General features: G+C 44.3%; 2 protein-coding genes and 1 long non-coding RNA gene across 3 annotated transcripts; 1 reads left to right on the top strand and 2 right to left on the bottom strand.

The window, feature by feature from the left end:
* slc35c1 (solute carrier family 35 member C1) lies at positions 1-3,524 on the bottom strand (the record flags this gene model as incomplete). The annotated part of the gene is made up of 2 exons (XM_083757440.1): positions 2,618-3,524; positions 1-575 (listed from the first exon to the last, which is right to left on the bottom strand). Exons 1-2 carry the CDS (start codon positions 3,135-3,137, stop codon positions 1-3), a joined length of 1,095 nt encoding a protein of 364 aa, XP_083613566.1. The 5' UTR covers positions 3,138-3,524.
* LOC310853210 lies at positions 3,025-4,194 on the top strand. The gene is made up of 2 exons (XR_014568753.1): positions 3,025-3,157; positions 4,143-4,194. It is a non-coding gene; the product is annotated as an uncharacterized lncRNA (long non-coding RNA).
* A 3,568-nt stretch (positions 4,195-7,762) lies between these two features.
* Positions 7,763-15,834, bottom strand: LOC310854784 (uncharacterized protein). Its single transcript, XM_083759464.1, has 7 exons — positions 15,541-15,834; positions 15,294-15,433; positions 11,878-12,031; positions 11,259-11,442; positions 10,958-11,024; positions 10,753-10,866; positions 7,763-8,339 (listed from the first exon to the last, which is right to left on the bottom strand). Exons 1-7 carry the CDS (start codon positions 15,544-15,546, stop codon positions 7,964-7,966), a joined length of 1,041 nt encoding a protein of 346 aa, XP_083615590.1. The 5' UTR covers positions 15,547-15,834; the 3' UTR covers positions 7,763-7,963.
* Between the last annotated feature and the right edge of the window lie 1,548 nt (positions 15,835-17,382).

The following is a 17,382-nucleotide window of genomic DNA, read 5'->3' as shown; positions in this document are numbered from 1 at the left end:
TTACACCCCAGGGTCGCTCTTCTCCACTGGCAGCAGCTTCTCCTTGGCGGTGTCCTGTGGCGTCTGGACCCTCTTCATTTCTAGGCTTTTGACCCAGGTGTAGGCGGATGAGCCCCCAAGCACCATCATGTTACTGGTCCACCACAGCAGACTCTTAGTAGAAGAGTAGTACAGCACGGCGATGACAGTCTGAGCACACGCCTTGGCAGTGCCGGAGACGTTGTGTGTAAGCGGGCTGGTGTATTTAATCTGGAGGCCCGAAACATAGCCGATAGCGAAGCCAAACACTCCACCAAGCGTCATCATGCCCCAGAACTTGGCGGTCATGAGGTGGCTGAAGGTTACGAGGCGTCCCACCTCGCCGAACACGATGATGAGGGGGATGAATAAGATGCAGGCGTTGATGTTGTTATAGAAGGACAGCTTCCAGATGTTTCCATCCACGGCCGGCATCACCTTCTTGGTGTAGATGGCGTTGAGAGAGACGCAGGCGCTGGCCAGCACGCCGAAAAACACCCCCGTCCAGGAGAGGGACCCCGCCAGGCCCTCTTGGTCCACACCCAGCCAGAATCCACCTGAACACAAGACAAAAATGCAGGCAATCTCAGTCAGATCACATAGTTTCAATTGTCATTGTCGGCTTGCCTGTAGTTTTCAATAAAAAAGGGTTTTGATCCACTCTGTCTCGGATTCTGTCTACCATCTTGGATCTCTCCTCGATCGCAAGAGCGCCCTTTTAAGAGCGCCCTTTTATTGAAAACTATGGACCTACGGGTTTTAAACACTGGACGCATGCCGACCTGACAAGTGAGGCAGCCGTGTAAGCAGCTTAGATTTTGCATTTGTACGTTGAGAGCAATTATAGGGCAGGGTTTTTTCCCCTCTGAACCACGGGTAATGATACCTTAGACTCTCGTAGATTGAAAATGTCAGAATCGATAAATACATCTACTAGAGTCTAAATCTTAGGCAGACATAAATTCGCCATTCATTATCAATGGGAATTTAATGTTTGTGTTAGGACAAAAAATCTACACTATAGCTGAATATAGGGGGGATAGCACCCCTCAAAAACAAATTAAAAATTACACCTGTGTGAAGTGAGGGGTGCTAATATATTAAAGTCTAACTCATGTTGATTAGGTGATGTAATGGTGATGTAACACAAACATTAAACGCCATTAACAATAAAGAGACAATATGACGTAAACGACACATTATGATGAAAATGTTCCCTTTATTGTCAGTGCGTTTACTAAACAAACTTTGAACTAAAGACAAACATGATTAAACCTGTGTATAGGAGGGGCTTGCGCACCTCAAAAATAAACATATAAATGGCAAAGATCTGCATCATCGGCATCAACCTTGGTTGAGGTTTTGGAAATACTTAGTACATTTACTGTACAGTGCAATTTTACCTTGAGTTGATTACTTTAATTACTTATTTTATATTTTCGGCTATAGGACCTCTAGGTACTGTAGTTTCAGTAGTTTTGAAATGCCACCTTAGCCTGTGTTTGTCATGGTTTGGATGAAGATGTCGCAGACTCAGAGGAGGCTGAAAAACAGCCAAGAGACACGCACATCCATATCAAGAATATAAAAGTCTGCACACCAATATACTGCTCCCAGGTGTATCTATACTTGAAAGTGGTAACGTTTCGGACTCAAGCCCTTCCTCAGACCTCTTGGATAAATATGTCTCCGTTGTACTTTGCACCTAATAAAAGGCTTTTAAATTTTAACTATCCGAGCTGCTCCAGTGAATGGCCTTGTTAGCCCCTTTCGGAACCCTCGGTTACATTTTCTGAATTTTGGACGCGGTACCCTAGGGTCCCTCGTAGCTTATTCCAACCTCCATAGGACGCAGATTTACCCACTCTCTGTTCAAGGAGAGCCGTGGCGCCGCTTGAGTGTTGGTGAGAAGTTTCAAAGATGCATAACACAGCTATACGAGACAACGGAAACGTGTGCGAAACCGCATTAACCACCGATGCCGTTAAGTATTTTTAATCTTTTAATTAAGTTTTGCTTCGCTGAAATTCTCTCTTCCTCACTTCCCATGTCACGCCTCCCACAACACAACAGCATTATAAACATCCTGCATGCACGCGGTCGGCCAATCAGAGGCAGTAACTAAGACATGCAGCTAGCCTGTCCTAGTACAATGTGAAGTCAATAAGGAAGTCAAGGAAGAGAGAGGCGTTCAGCGAAGCAAAAAAAGAAAAGAAAAAAAGAGATAAAAAATATTTAGTGGCATCGGCGGTTAATGCGGTTTCGCACACGTTTCCGTTGTCTCCTATAGCTTTGTTATGCATCTTTGAAACGTCTCACCAACACTCAAGCGACGCCGCGGCTCTCCTTGAACAGAGAGTGGGTAAATCTGCGTCCTATGGAGGGTGGAATAAGCTACGAGGGACCCTAGGGTACCGCGTCCAAAATTCAGAAAAGGTAACCAAGGGTCCCGAAAGGGGCTATGGCCCTTGTTTGAGTTTCAGGCCCTGTTATTAAAGGATTTATTTAGAACCCTGTGGAACTGCTCATTTCCAATAGCTTAAAACGTATATATATATATATATTTTTTTTTTTACAAATTTACACCATTGTAACCCACCTAGAATGACCCCGCAGCAGATTATGGCTTTGAGGGAGGTGGTCTGCTTGAGGATGACGTAGGACAGCAGCACGTTGAACACGGTGCTCAGGGAGCGTCCCACCGTGTAGAAGGCGACCCCCACGAGCTTCAGACACAGGTTGTTGAAGGTGATCATGGAGATGAACACCACGGACAGGGGCAGCACCTCCCGGGACGTCTTCAGGTCGAAGCGGACCGAGGGGAAGTCGATGAGCCCCGGACACAGCTTGGACAGCAGCTGCATGGCCCCGCACAGCGCCACGGTCACCAGACACTGGAAGAACGTGACGAACAGCGGCGCGTCCAGCTCTCGGTTGTCCAGCAGGTAGTTGTTGAGGAACACCATGGTGATGGAGATGAACCAGTACAGCGCCACCACCATGCCGATCTTCATGGCTCTGAAGACGAAAGTCTCCCCGTCGGGTTGCTCCGTGGAGCCGGAGGAGCCGCTCAAAGCCATTCTGAGGATGTTGGAGCGCTTCAGTTGGATCCTGTTCATGACAGAGAGTTGTTGTGTGTGTGTGTGTGTGGTTTAGATTTAGAACGCTTACATTCATACATTCAAGCACGACGTTAAACGCTACATCTGACTTCAGTCACAACAACACTGACTTGAGTTCAGTTAATACTTCCGAGAACAAACGTACTAAGGATGGGTCGATGACGTCCCACAAAGACACCCATCGCGTCAAGCGTTTAATAATATACTGGTATTATCAATAATAAGATATTCTTACAGTTTACAGGGATCATGGATGCAACATTTGGCAGAACTTGAACATTTTTGTTCTAGCGTGTGATTAAACCATGATCAGATGAAAGTTGAAACACGGGACAACTAACTTCCATTAAATGACGCTAGGTTATGACATCACTGGTACATCCTTCCGAAAAGGAATAGTTACTTCCCCGTCTAGTGCCCATAGAATTATAAAGGGATCTGCCACAAAGGAAGACGATATATGTCTATGAGGTCACACGTTTCAGGCAACGGGGGTTTGATTGATTAATGATTTATTAACAGTTTGCAGCCAGGATTACAGTACATTTCAAGTACAACTCAATGCACAAAACTGATGAGGAAATCATCATAGGAGGTAAAAAGCGGGGGGGGGGGGGGGGGGGTGTAGTTAAGTATAGGACTATAGTAAATAATAAATGTTCAATATACTCCTTGGTCTGCGCTTAAAAGGGGGGGGGGGGTGTTTCTGTTTAATACATGTAGTTTAGAATTGACTAGTAAACTAATACTATTAGGCCTTCTATAATAATTACGAACTCAGCATTATCAAAATCACATTTACTTAACCTGCATTCACCCCAGCCCTGGTCCAGTGCGTCAACGAGTTAGTGAGTCAAGTGAGAGACTGGACCAGGGGCCAGGGCTACATTCACCCTAGCCCTGGAACATCATGAATCATGGCTACATTCACCCCACCAACCAATGAATAGTTAATTTGTACTTGCCTGGTTATTTGAGATGTCAAGCCTGAGGTGCTGCCAGAGCTGCCACGCGATATGCACTGCTGCCACTTTGAATGTCAGTAGCAAAGGAAGTAACGTGGTGTGATTGTATTTATTGTACTCCTCCCATCACGTAAGGCTACTTTAACACAAAACCTGATTTTCCTGATATTCAACATCAGTTCCACCAGCAGATGGCGGAACAACCTGTTTATTATATTCTGCTTGTATTACCGGTATTAACAAACCTGCACCAGACATCACTTCAATTTCATGGTTTGACAAGTAATGCTATCTCTTGGTTCAATAGTTATACACATTTATAACACACACTTAAAGGTATGGGTTTTTGTTTATATTAAAAGGTTAAAGGTATATTCAGTGATTTCGCTCAAAAAACCATAGGTTTCGTTTTTGGCTTGGGACCCAGCCTTTCATCCAATCAGGATAGAGAGTCAAAAACGAAACCTAAGGTTTTTTGACCCCCAGGGGTTAACTGGGGACAGGGAGGAACTCCTTATATGGTCAGCACACTCTATAGTAGGGAGGATTATCACAACAAAACAAAAAAATAAGTGATATTTGAATTATGTGAAATCACTGAATATACCTTTAAAGCTCTATATTCTGATAGTAATAAGAGCTGGAGAGACATGGAGACTTACTGAACACACACTCTGTATAGCAATTAGTATTTAATACAATTCTAACTTTACTCCAGACACACAGGGCAAATAAAGTACAAATTAGATAAAATGCACAGGTCTCCACCAGGCCAAGTCAGATTGTGGCCTCCTGGTGGCGCTACAATAGGCCAAATGTGAAAAGGGTGCCATTTCTTCTTATGCCTTGGATGGCAATTGGATGATTTGAGGCATTTTGTTCCAAAATGTGTTTTGCAAAAATCCACCTGTTGGTGGCGCCTGGTGGAGAGCGTCGCAGTCCCTCCCCCTTTCAGAACGGCGAGTGGCCCAGGAAATGAAATGCAATGCATTCTGACCATAGGATTTTCTTTAAGTATTTATTTAAAGACGGTTACGCCGCGGACAAAGCCAACTCGGATCGTGACAAATCATGACAATGAACACAATATTTTGGGCCGATCAAATCATTAGAAAGAAGAAAATAAAGGCAGGAGACAACACTATTTGTTTTGTTTTTCTTCTTAGAAATTATTTGATCGGCCCAAAACATTGTGTTCATTGTCATGATTTGTCACGATCAGAGTTGGCTTTGTCCGCGGCGTAACCGTCTTTATTAAATACTTAAAGAAAATCCTATGGTCAGAATGCATTTCATTTCCTGGGCCACTCGCCGTTCTGAAAGGGGGAGGGACTGCGACTCTACTTACTTAAACTTCAACTTGAACAATTTTTAATACTTTTGTTTGGAACATAACCTCATTTACTCTGCAGTTTCTGTCATGAGTTTCAGCCACTGTAAATTCTGGCAAAATTTGAAGGCTCTACAGTTATGCAAATAGTTACGCCTGGCTGCCACAATAAAACCTGTTCACCAATAATCCCATTTCTGCTTTAGCAACACCTGGTGGCATGAGGGATCTATCCTCCTAAAACAGTCATGGTGGGGACCTCCCAAAGGGTTTTGGGGATTCCCAGATGACAGTAAAATGACAATGTAAGGGACATTTTTTAATTAAATCTAATCTGCGACATGCCGTCAGGCTACATTAGAGCCTAGGTGCCCAGACCTACAGTATAGGCTCTAATGTAAATGTAGGGAAGTCAAGTATTTGCTATTTCCACCTATAATAAGGTCTTATATAAAAGGCTGCTGGTTCACAATAAAACCATATATTGCCATACTGCTTACTTTAGGGCAGGGGTTTTCAACAGGTGGTCTGTGAAGGTATTGCATGTGGTCCCTGACCATGCATTTAGCAGGGCTGCCATATTTCAGAAAATGTCAAGAGTGAGACTCTAGTGTCCTAATGTGTTCGACGCCGTCCGAAGGGCGGTGGCGAAAAAAATTTGCTTTTTTTAATGTCGATTTGGCCCGTTTTAACGTTGATATTTAACCTTAACACTGATGTCTTCACCTCCATGCCAGCTGCTCTCCCTGCACTGACAGCCTCCTCATGCTTAAAGTAGAAATGAAAAAGATATCCATCTATCTATCTATCTATGCTCCTCAGACCCAGCCAGCCAGCAAGCCACACACATAGTACTCAGACCCAGCCAGCCAGCCACACACCTAGTGCTCAGACCCAGCCAGCCAGCACGCCACACACATAGTGCTCAGACCCAGCCAGCCAGCAAGCCACACACATAGTGCTCAGACCCAGCCAGCCAGCCAGCCAGCCACACACATAGTGCTCAGACCCAGCCAGCCACACACATAGTGCTCAGACCCAGCCAGCCACACACATAGCTCCGTAAGGGAGTGGTTGCACCACTCAAAAAATCTTCAAAAAACTGAAGAGGCTACTGGAGATTGGAGAACCTGATTTGGACATGATCTGATGCAGGACAATGTCACTATGACAGAAAGAGAAGATGGGTCTGGCCACATTCATTCACCCCATAATCTCAGTGGAAATTGGGGAATATGTCAGAAAACTGGAATGTGGGAAAATTCCTTATTTTTTACATTTTCTTCAAACACATCTGTGGGCTCTCTCTCTATATGAACAGAAACAAGTTGCGATGCGGCCCCTCCCCCTTCACTTCACTTCTCACACACACACACACACACACGACTTTGTCCCTATAATGTGCATGGGCTATGGCACCGTTCCACTTCCTCATATCACGCAAGAGACGCCACACACCAGTATAGAAGAGAGATAGTCACAGGTCACTTACTCACTTGTTGTAACTTGTGGGGGCTATATTGTCTTCCATGAAAAATATTTCGAAGCGATGTTAAACTCTGCATGGCTCATTTCCATGCGTCACACAGTCAGGGACCCTATGACGATTTGGTCCACTGTTTACCCTCCTGCATATATCAGCGCTGCATGCAGATCGGCTATTTTACCGTTTGAGCGGACGCACACAGGAGCGTGCGTTATTACGTGGCGGAGCCGCAGAGACAATTGTTATTTATCATTATAATGCGTGTGAAATGGCATGTGTGGCGTGGTGCGTGGTAAAGGGTTACATTGCGTGACTGTCACACTCAAAGGGTGAGACATGGCAGCTCTGCATTTAGTAATGTAGGATTTTTGAGTGGTGCAACCACTCCCTTACGGAGCTATGTGTGTGGGTGGGTGGGTAGCTGGGTAGCTGGCTGGGTGTCTGGGTATGAGCACGAAAACAACATTGGTTGAGAAACAGTGGGGTGCATACACATGGGATGCATAGCAAGTGTTACAAAAGCATTGCTTATTGCTGGCCCACAATAACCTCCCTGACCTGGCGGAAATATCTCTGTTTCTCATTAGTAACGCTTATAAACAAATTAACAAAAATATTATCTTTTCAGATGTACATATATAAAATATGTATAATATGTAAAATATGTATAAAATAAAAATAAAACTTGAATGATCTCACAAGCTCTCTACTCGTAGCCTGGTTAATAAACCAGACTAATATCGCACGGACCGCGGGATATTAGTCTGGGGAGGCTCAGCTTGGATTTCATTTCCAGGGGAGCGGGTTGAAACATTTTCTCTTTGACGCAATTGGTCAGAGCTACTGTCAGTCAAAGGTCTCAAGCATTGAAAGTCACTGTACCAAAGCCCGCCCATATTGCATACCGTGTCCCGATTGGCCGCCCCATTTCTCTGGTGTAGGAAATGGGCGTACAATTGAGCCTCTCCAGACCCGTAATCCACCGGCAGGCAATTTATTTTTGCCAACGGCTGATTCGTTCTGGTTTATTAACCAGGCTACTCTACTCGTACTTCTCGATCGTACTTCTCTTGTACAATGCCTTAGCAAATAACTCTCTGAAACTCTCCCTCTTTGCTGCATTTCGTTTGGGTGGGGACGTTGTCAACTGGATGGTTCCGTCATAGGTTAGAGAAGTGGGGATGGGGATCACCACAAAGTATTCATCATTAGACCCTTCCTCCTCAATGCACTTAGGTCTGCTACTTGAGCTGATGCTGCTAGTTGGTTCATGGCTGTCACTGTAAAGGCTGCTGTCATCTAAGCGTGGCTGCTTGGTGAGACTCCTGTCTTGACCAACGTCTCTGAACAGCTTTCCGTTGCTCTTCCTTGCAGTCGTCCTCGCCTTTTTAAAGGCCACCGTACACCACTTAAGGTTTCTAGAATTAGAGTGACAAGTTGGTATTCAGTTCTGTTCCAAGAACACCATTTTACTTTTGCTTTGTTTGTACATGTTTGTCTGATATTGGTGAATATAATATATTCACCAATATCAGACAAACATGTACTACTACATACCTAGCCTGGCTAATAAGCCAGACCGAATCAGCCGTTGGCAAAAAAAAATTGCCTGCAGTGCCGGTGGATTACGGTCTGGAGAGGCTCAATTGTACGCCCATTTCCTACACCAGAGAACTGGTGTGGCCAATCGGGACACGGTATGCAATATGGGCGGGCTTTGGTACAGTGACGTTCAATGCTTGAGACCTTTGACTGACAGTAGCTCTGACCAATTGCGTCAAAGAGAAAATGTTTGAACCCGCCCCCCGGGAAACAAGATCCATACACAGCATCTCCAGACTCAAATACCACACGACAGTGTGATTTGAGTCTGGCTTATTAGCCAGGCTGCTACTACATACCATATTGCATGCAAACGGTAATTTGGTACATCAAAATTGTAAACTCAAGAGTAGAATACCGGTAGTTAAGTAAGGGGTTAGGCGTATAGTCATACACCTAGCCCCTTTCGGAACCCTGAACCTTTTTTGTATTTGAGAATCTTGAGATGATGACCCAGGCCAGGGTTCCTTGAATTGGCTAATTGGCATTGCCTTAAACATGTTTAATCCATATTATAAAATGTAGTTTTGCTATGTCTCAATCAAAACCCTATCAAAGGATAACTAACTACTCAACTTCATGTAGAGGAGGTAGAGCACTCAGCACACAGACCAAAATATGGAAAACTAGAAAAAGTGCCCTTCTGGGCACAGGTCTCCACCAGGAAGATAGGAGTGTGTGTGATGTTTCGCAAAATGTTTAAGAGTTATATAAACATGTCTTTTTGTTTGTTTGTTTTTTACAAAAATTTTCTTCATTTTGTTGAGGAAATGCAGAGCCAGATCACTCATAGCATCTCTGAGGATATCATTCTGGATGAGCAGGACATTTGCAGCATTTCGTACGAAACGGACCACTCCTGAAAACTTTGGAAGGCAATCTTAGCCAATCAGTGTAGAATCTGAGAAATCCAACAGACTCGTCTTGATCACATGACTACAGAGATCATGTGTACGGATTTGCGACAGATTTGGATGAAATCTGTGCGAACTTCACAACCTTTAAGTAAAACTTTAAGTTTCAGAATTATTTTTATTTACAAACTAAAGGGTACAGCCATGGGCAGTACAATGGCTCCCAATTATGCCAACTTATATATGGGTATGTTTGAACACTCCTTTGTACTCCACTCTGAGGCTAATCCCTTCTACTCACATATACTTTCTTATCAACGGTTTATTGATGATATCTTCATTATCTGGAACTATACAGCTGAAAGTCTGGGTCATTTTCATAACTACCTTAACTCGTGTATAGAACATCTTAAATTCACTATTGAGTTTAGTGACTCTCAGATTATCTTTTTGGATGTTCTTGTTTAAAAAAAGAGGGTGTTACTCTACAGACGGATTTATTCCGGAAACCCACAGACAGGAATACTTTACTTCACAGGGACAGTTTCCATCCGAGACATCTTATCAAGAGTCTCCCTATAAGCCAGAAGAGTGTATAGTTCCAGTGAGAGTTATCAGAGACAATCAGCTGATCTGACCAGTATTTGCAACACGGGGTATAAACCAGAGTGGATTGACAATGCTGCTAAACGTTTTGAATCTGTCACACAGGAGGAATGCCTGAACCCTGTCACACGCATCAAACCAAAAAATGAGTCCCCTTTTTGTGTCACAAGATATTCCCCCCTGGGCTTTGACTTCAGAGAAATTCTCCATAAACATTGGCACATCATTGATACCGACCCTGAACTCAAACAGGTATTCAAGGAGCCTCCTAAACTGGTTTTCCGTCGTTCTCCCAATTTAAAGGATGAACTGGTTCATTCTTATATACATAACTCCATCCAGAGTGCACTACAGCTCCAAAAGCTTATTTTGATCGCTCAAAAATGATTTTTCGGCCCAGGCCGTAGCGTAACGGTCTGGGCACCGGACTGGTAATCCAGTCGCAGTGTGCCGCGGGTTCGACTCCCGGACCCGACACGGCCTTTACTGCATGTCATCCCCCCATCTCTCTCCCGTTTCCTGTCAGCCTACTGTCTGTCCCTTCAAAAATCAATAAAAGGCGTAAGCCGCAAAAAAATATCTTAAAAAAAAAAAGAAAATGCTTTTTCTACATAATATGTCTTTCATACTGACCAAATATACTGCACAGTGTTTTGTCCCAAATGGGCCCGAGTAAAAAGACCCAGTGCACATGCTGTGAGCTGTGGTGCGCTCTGAACGGACTAATGTAATTTCACCTGTTGCAGGTTCACACGTACTATAGACATACCTCTTTAGGAAAGTGTGTGGTCTGGCACAGGTTGGTTGTTCCTTCTCTCCCGTCTGCTGTTTGTCTCTGAATATCAAACACTTTTTGATGTGGTGGTCCATCTCCCAAGGTGTCCTGGAAAAAAGTTAATAAAGCTGCTGACGATGAACCAGAAATCGACCAACACCAAACCCATCCCACACTTATTTCTAGTGCACATATTTACAATTTCAATTTCAGTCCGTTCCGTTTTTTCTGCAGGACCCACTGGTCACATGTCAAGGAAGTAGGATCTGGTGAAGAAATCAGAGCCCAATTTAACACCATGTAATTCATACAAAACTACACACTTTTTTGTCGACAGGCTGGTGTAAACCCAAAACATTCCAGACACTTTAGGTGAGGGTATGATGTATGTATATAAACGGCAGAAAGAATGGCCTAACAAAACTTTTACCACTATTTGGCTGAGGTTGTCCCCAGCATTCTAATATAATACTGGGCAAAACAGTGCTCATTAAAGTCACCATTATCCAATAGTTTGTTTTTGAGCCGACGTTTCATCTTGGCTGTTTTGTACAACTTTTGGCACTCAGAACACAGGTCCAGCGGGGGACCCTGCATCATAGAAGAGGAAGCTTGTAGCAGTTGCTCTCCAGTCTCAACCACCACCGTTGTTGCGTCTAGCAAGTCCCTGGTCCCAAGTGTCACCTTTGAAAGAGAACATGTGATAATGTGTTGTTAGCCAAGCTGACAATTCATTATTGTCTGCCTGTAAAATTACATTAAGATAATGTTTATTATAAAACTTAGTGCTTACATCTATGAAAAGACATTTTTTTTACCCCAATTTTACCCCTATTTTAATATTTTATTAGTTTGGCTATTCTAACATTGATTTACTAGCTCATAATGTGTCATATTGAAGGCTTGTGAATCAGCTATTTCCCCAAACATTTGGAAAGAATCTTGCAATAGTGAATCTTGCAAAACTTTGGACTAAATTTGTAAATGTTTAACACAAACCTTGACAAAATCTTTTCAGAACCACTGACACTGTTATATCCAAGCAGGACCTCTACTGCTGGATTTCTCTCTCATCTGCCACTCTACAATCCCTTCCTCCTCCTATTCCTTTCTTCTCACCTTGACTTTCTTCCTCCCACTTCTTCTCAGCTCTCCTCTGTCTGTATTCCTCTTTCTTTCTTTCTTCTCTTCTGTCTCTTTGCGTTTCCGCATGTACTCGGCGATAAGTTTGGGACAATTCAGGTGTTCTTCTGGTTCCCACATGTTGTCCTCACTGCACACACGAAAACAGTACGCTTATAGAAACCAAGTTTCATCTAGATCCCGGTTTGGGTGATATCAACCATTATTTAACATTTGCAGATGAAATAGGTATACGCAATTATGCAGACAATGTGTCCCAATTTTAACCACTTTCAACCTGGTGTCCCTAATTTGTGGACTATCTTCAAATGAATGCAGTGACTGAGTCTGATTAGTGTATGAAAGTTTGACTCAGGATTTACTACAAATATTGGTAATTTAAATACCAATAAACTATTTTGTGAAATAAACGTTTTTTTATTTTACCGACTGTATTAAAAATACATATTCATTAATTATTTTCAAGGACTTTGGCAAACGTCAAGAGGCCTAGTCCCTAAAATGATGAAATTCCAGGCCTGACCGCAATCTCTCGAAATCCATCGTGGGTGTACCATTTTGTACTATTGCAAGGCATGGAATTGGCTATCTTGACAATATATCAAGGAACTTTGATTATGCAGTGTATTGTGTATTGGGTGGGTCATTAAGACAGGAAGGAGTTTGTTACACACAGAGATAGTGGGCTCCGTCTTATGAGCAAATTTAAGACTTCCGGTCTGAGAGCTAGCAGATTTAAGACATCCGGTTGCCTTCAGAATAAAATAAGGTTTTTTAATTTGTTAATTAAATAACTATTACATTACATTATTAGTGTAAAAGTGTGTTCTTTTCGTTAAGAATCACCCAACAAGGATTGTAGTTTAGCCCAGCCGGGCAATAGTTTATTATAAAGTCCCGTGCTCAGAGTAGTAATAAACAACCTGTCAGCTCAGTCTAGTGCAACCAACAACAGGTACCGTGCGTACCGTGCGTCACGCACCTGTATAAGCAAGGTTCCTATCTAAGCAATAAAGGTTCCTACTTCAGCAAGCAATAATACACCTATTATAACAATTAGTATTATTATTACATTACAGTTATTGTAAAGACACACATTATGTTTCTGTGTAAAAATAAGTAATTAAATAACTAATAAGTAATTAAATAATAATAAAAGTTATCTAAATGGATAAATGCTATTCACTGGAGTGCATGGACTTTATAAAGTGGACACTGGACAAAAGAGGCCTCCGCGAGGCAACTATCTGGACATACCCACGCGTTCAGGGAGATGTCCTCTATCACACCCTACTCTCCGCTAAGCGGGAGAGGTGTAAAATGCACAGCAGCAGACCTTCTACTGGGGTCAATGCTCAAAAAAGTACCGTTTCCGGACCCAGAATGGACACTGGACAAAAGACGGCTCCGCGAGGCAACTATCTGGACATACCCACGCGTTCGGGGAGATGTCCTCTATCACACCCCACTCTCCGCTAAGCGGGAGAGGTGTAAAATTCACAGCAGCAGACCTTCTACTGTGGTCAATGCTCAAAAAAGTACCGTTTCCAGACCCAGAATGGACACTGGACAAAGAGGCCTCCGTGAGGCAACTATCTGGACATACCCACGCGTTCGGGGAGATGTCCTCTACCACACCCCACTCTCCACTAAGCGGGAGAGGTGTAAAATTCACAGCAGCAGACCTTCTACTGGGGTCAATGCTCAAAAAAGTACCATTTCCGGACCCAGAATGGACACTGGACAAAAGACGGCTCCGCGAGGCAACTATCTGGATATACCCACGCGTTCGGGGAGATGTCCTGTACCACACCCCACTCTCCGCTAAGCGGGAGAGGTGTAAAATTCACAGCAGCAGACCTTCTACTGTGGTCAATGCTCAAAAAAGTACCGTTTCCAGACCCAGAATGGACACTGGACAAAGAGGCCTCCGCGAGGCAACTATCTGGACATACCCACGCGTTCAGGGAGATGTCCTCTACCACACCCCACTCTCCGCTAAGCGGGAGAGGTGTAAAATTCACAGCAGCAGACCTTCTACTGGGGTCAATGCTCAAAAAAGTACCGTTTCCGGACACAGAATGGACACTGGACAAAAGCAGCATTGACCCCAGTAGAAGGTCTGCTGCTGTGAATTTTACACCTCTCCCGCTTAGCGGAGAGTGGGGTGTGGTAGAGGACATCTCCCCGAACGCGTGGGTATGTCCAGATAGTTGCCTCGCGGAGCCGTCTTTTGTCCAGTGTCCATTCTGGGTCCGGAAACGGTACTTTTTTCAGCATTGACCCCAGTAGAAGGTCTGCTGCTGTGAATTTTACACCTCTCCCGCTTAGCGGAGAGTGGGGTGTGGTAGAGGACATCTCCCCGAACGCGTGGGTATGTCCAGATAGTTGCCTCGCGGAGGCCTCTTTGTCCAGTGTCCATTCTGGGTCTGGAAATGGTACTTTGAGCATTGACCACAGTAGAAGGTCTGCTGCTGTGAATTTTACACCTCTCCCGCTTAGCGGAGAGTGGGGTGTGGTAGAGGACATCTCCCCGAACGCGTGGGTATGTCCAGATAGTTGCCTCGCGGAGCCGTCTTTTGTCCAGTGTCCATTCTGGGTCCGGAAACGGTACTTTTTTCAGCATTGACCCCAGTAGAAGGTCTGCTGCTGTGAATTTTACACCTCTCCCGCTTAGCGGAGAGTGGGGTGTGGTAGAGGACATCTCCCCGAACGCGTGGGTATGTCCAGATAGTTGCCTCGCGGAGGCCTCTTTGTCCAGTGTCCATTCTGGGTCTGGAAATGGTACTTTGAGCATTGACCACAGTAGAAGGTCTGCTGCTGTGAATTTTACACCTCTCCCGCTTAGCGGAGAGTGGGGTGTGGTAGAGGACATCTCCCCGAACGCGTGGGTATGTCCAGATAGTTGCCTCGCGGAGCCGTCTTTTGTCCAGTGTCCATTCTGGGTCCGGAAACGGTACTTTTTTCAGCATTGACCCCAGTAGAAGGTCTGCTGCTGTGAATTTTACACCTCTCCCGCTTAGCGGAGAGTGGGGTGTGGTAGAGGACATCTCCCCGAACACGTGGGTATGTCCAGATAGTTGCCTTGCGGAGCCGTCTTTTGTCCAGTGTCCACTTTATAAAGTCCATGCACTCCAGTGAATAGCATTTATCCATTTAGATAACTTTATTATTATTATTATAATGATTTAATTACTTATTTTTACACAGAAACATAATGTGTGTCTTATAGCATCATATAGCATCATTTAAATGCTTAATTTGTAGTTTTAATGTGCAAATTAAACTTTTTTTCCGGAAGCCTTAAATCTGTTCATTAGATCTGCTCACTAGACGCTGCCTTGACAGAGATAGTGCTCATCATGTGAGGAGAAAAGGAGGCTTGGACTCACTCTGAGAAACCTTTCCATTTGAGGAGGTATTTCACCTTTCCATTCATCACCTGTCGATCCAACACCTCCTCCACCACATATTCCTCCTCCGGCTTCTTTGCAGCTGTGGTCACCAGCTTGGCTATGTGGTGTCTGCACCTCTAGTGGACAGGAGAGGGAAGTACCGTTTGAAATCGTTGGCAACGATTGACAGCCCATACATCCAAACAGAAAAGTCTCTGATTGTATCAAACAACGTTAAACTCACCATCATCGCAACTGTACAAAAAGCTCAAATTATCCTCTATCTTGCGGTTATGTTTAGGTTAAGGTTAGAAAGGGCTAAATGGCATCCAGCGCTACTTGGCAGTCATGTTTCAGGGCTAGGGTCCAGCCAGCAAGCTTATGTCGGCAAAAGGTTTCTAAATTAAATTGGCTGTTCATTCAAGGGTGCTGCGTTGCCGTTTACTACTTTTGTGATCGTTTAGAATCCCCATCAACATGTAAGATTGGAAGGCGTCGGTCGGTAAACTTACTATAATAACGCTAACTAGTTAGTTGCTTGTGTTTACTAAATCGAATGTCCGCATTCAGTCTTCTTCTTCTTCTTGTGGGGTTTATTGGCGGTTGGCAAACATAACTGTGCATTACCGCCACCTACTGGTGTCTATATTTCTCCTACTTCTTGGATTCCTGAGTTACCTTACAAACACCTATATTATTTCTACTGATCAGATTAGTTTCTCTCAGATACTCAAAAATGTGCCTATAGCACCTGTCTCCTGACACTTTCCTTAAAATGTTCACTAAGTCGTACCTTTCTTTCATTTCTGCTAAATTCTCCCTTAACTGTCTTATTTCTCCTTCATATGCCCTACAATTCATCATTACATGCTCAACTGTTTCCTCCTCCCCACAATGATCGCACCTCCCTGTGTTATGTTTTCCTATCATAAATAATGCTGCATTTAGGCCCGTATGTCCTAATCTTAAACGTGTTATGTCTCTTCCCTTCTGCTCCTTCCTGCTCCCCTCACATCTCCTACTTTCTTCTGAATTCCATAGAACCATCTTATCTTCCCTTCCTCTCCTCCTCCCACCTGTTTTGCCATCTCTCCTTCCTTCATCTTTCTTTTAATTATGCTCTTGTCTATAGGCCCAGAGAGAGAATCAAAAGAGCGCTCAGAGCGGAAAAATAACGGAAAAAACCTACAGCGGCGGCGCTGCCTCGACAGCTGCATTCCAATGGTAATCACAAATCCAAGAACTGTACTGAACTGACTGTTGAACTAAGAAGAGAAACACTGAGGAAACAATGCAGGTGTTTTGTATGTCTGGTAGGCAGGCATGTCGCGCGTAATTGTAGAACGCAGGGCATTCACTGTGAAGAGTGCGGGCGCACACCACAAAACAGTTTGCAATCAAACAGCCAGTCAATGAGGTAGCTGGTCGGCGCGTCTATCATGCGCTCATTGCGCTGTATGCATGATAGACGCGCCGACCGTGCACGGCAACGACAGACAGGCAGCCAGACACTCTTGCACAGTGTTGCAGCTGCAGTTAGTATAGTGTAGCAAGCAACTCTGACAATAGTACAGTTACTGAAGACAGCTCCAACGCAAAGCCAGCCAGGTGCCGCAGCTAGATGGGGGTAGCACCCGCAGTTTCATTAAAGAGGACATTTCCAGAGCACTTAACCTGCCAGTTATATAGGTAAATAAACGTTGAATATGTATGTGTTTGTTTCCAAAACACCTCAGAGAATTACCTGCATGCAGGAAAGTGAAGGTTCGTTTGAGATATATTAAGAACAAGTAAGACGCGCAAACGCGGGAAGCGAACGCAGCTCGTGTGTGTGTGTGTGTGTGTGTGTGTGTGTGTGTGTGTGTGTGTGTGTGTGTGTGTGTGTGTGTGTGTGTGTGTGTGTGTGTGTGTGTGTGTGTTTGTGTGTGCTACAGCTGCGCCCTGTGTGTGTGTGTGTGTGTGCTACAGCTGCGCCCTCTGGTGGCGGGCGGGTGGTGTCACAGCGGGACAGACACACAGACATGAGCAGCAGGGTCTCATAGTAAGTGGCTCACTGCGTTCGCAACAATCAAAGCATTGATGTCCA

This window comes from Protomyctophum parallelum, assembly GCF_964188405.1.
Source record: "Protomyctophum parallelum genome assembly, chromosome: 2".
NCBI classification, from domain to species: domain Eukaryota; kingdom Metazoa; phylum Chordata; class Actinopteri; order Myctophiformes; family Myctophidae; genus Protomyctophum; species Protomyctophum parallelum.
The sequence above is the reverse complement of the archived record's forward strand: the minus strand, read 5'-3'. Positions and strand labels throughout refer to the sequence as shown.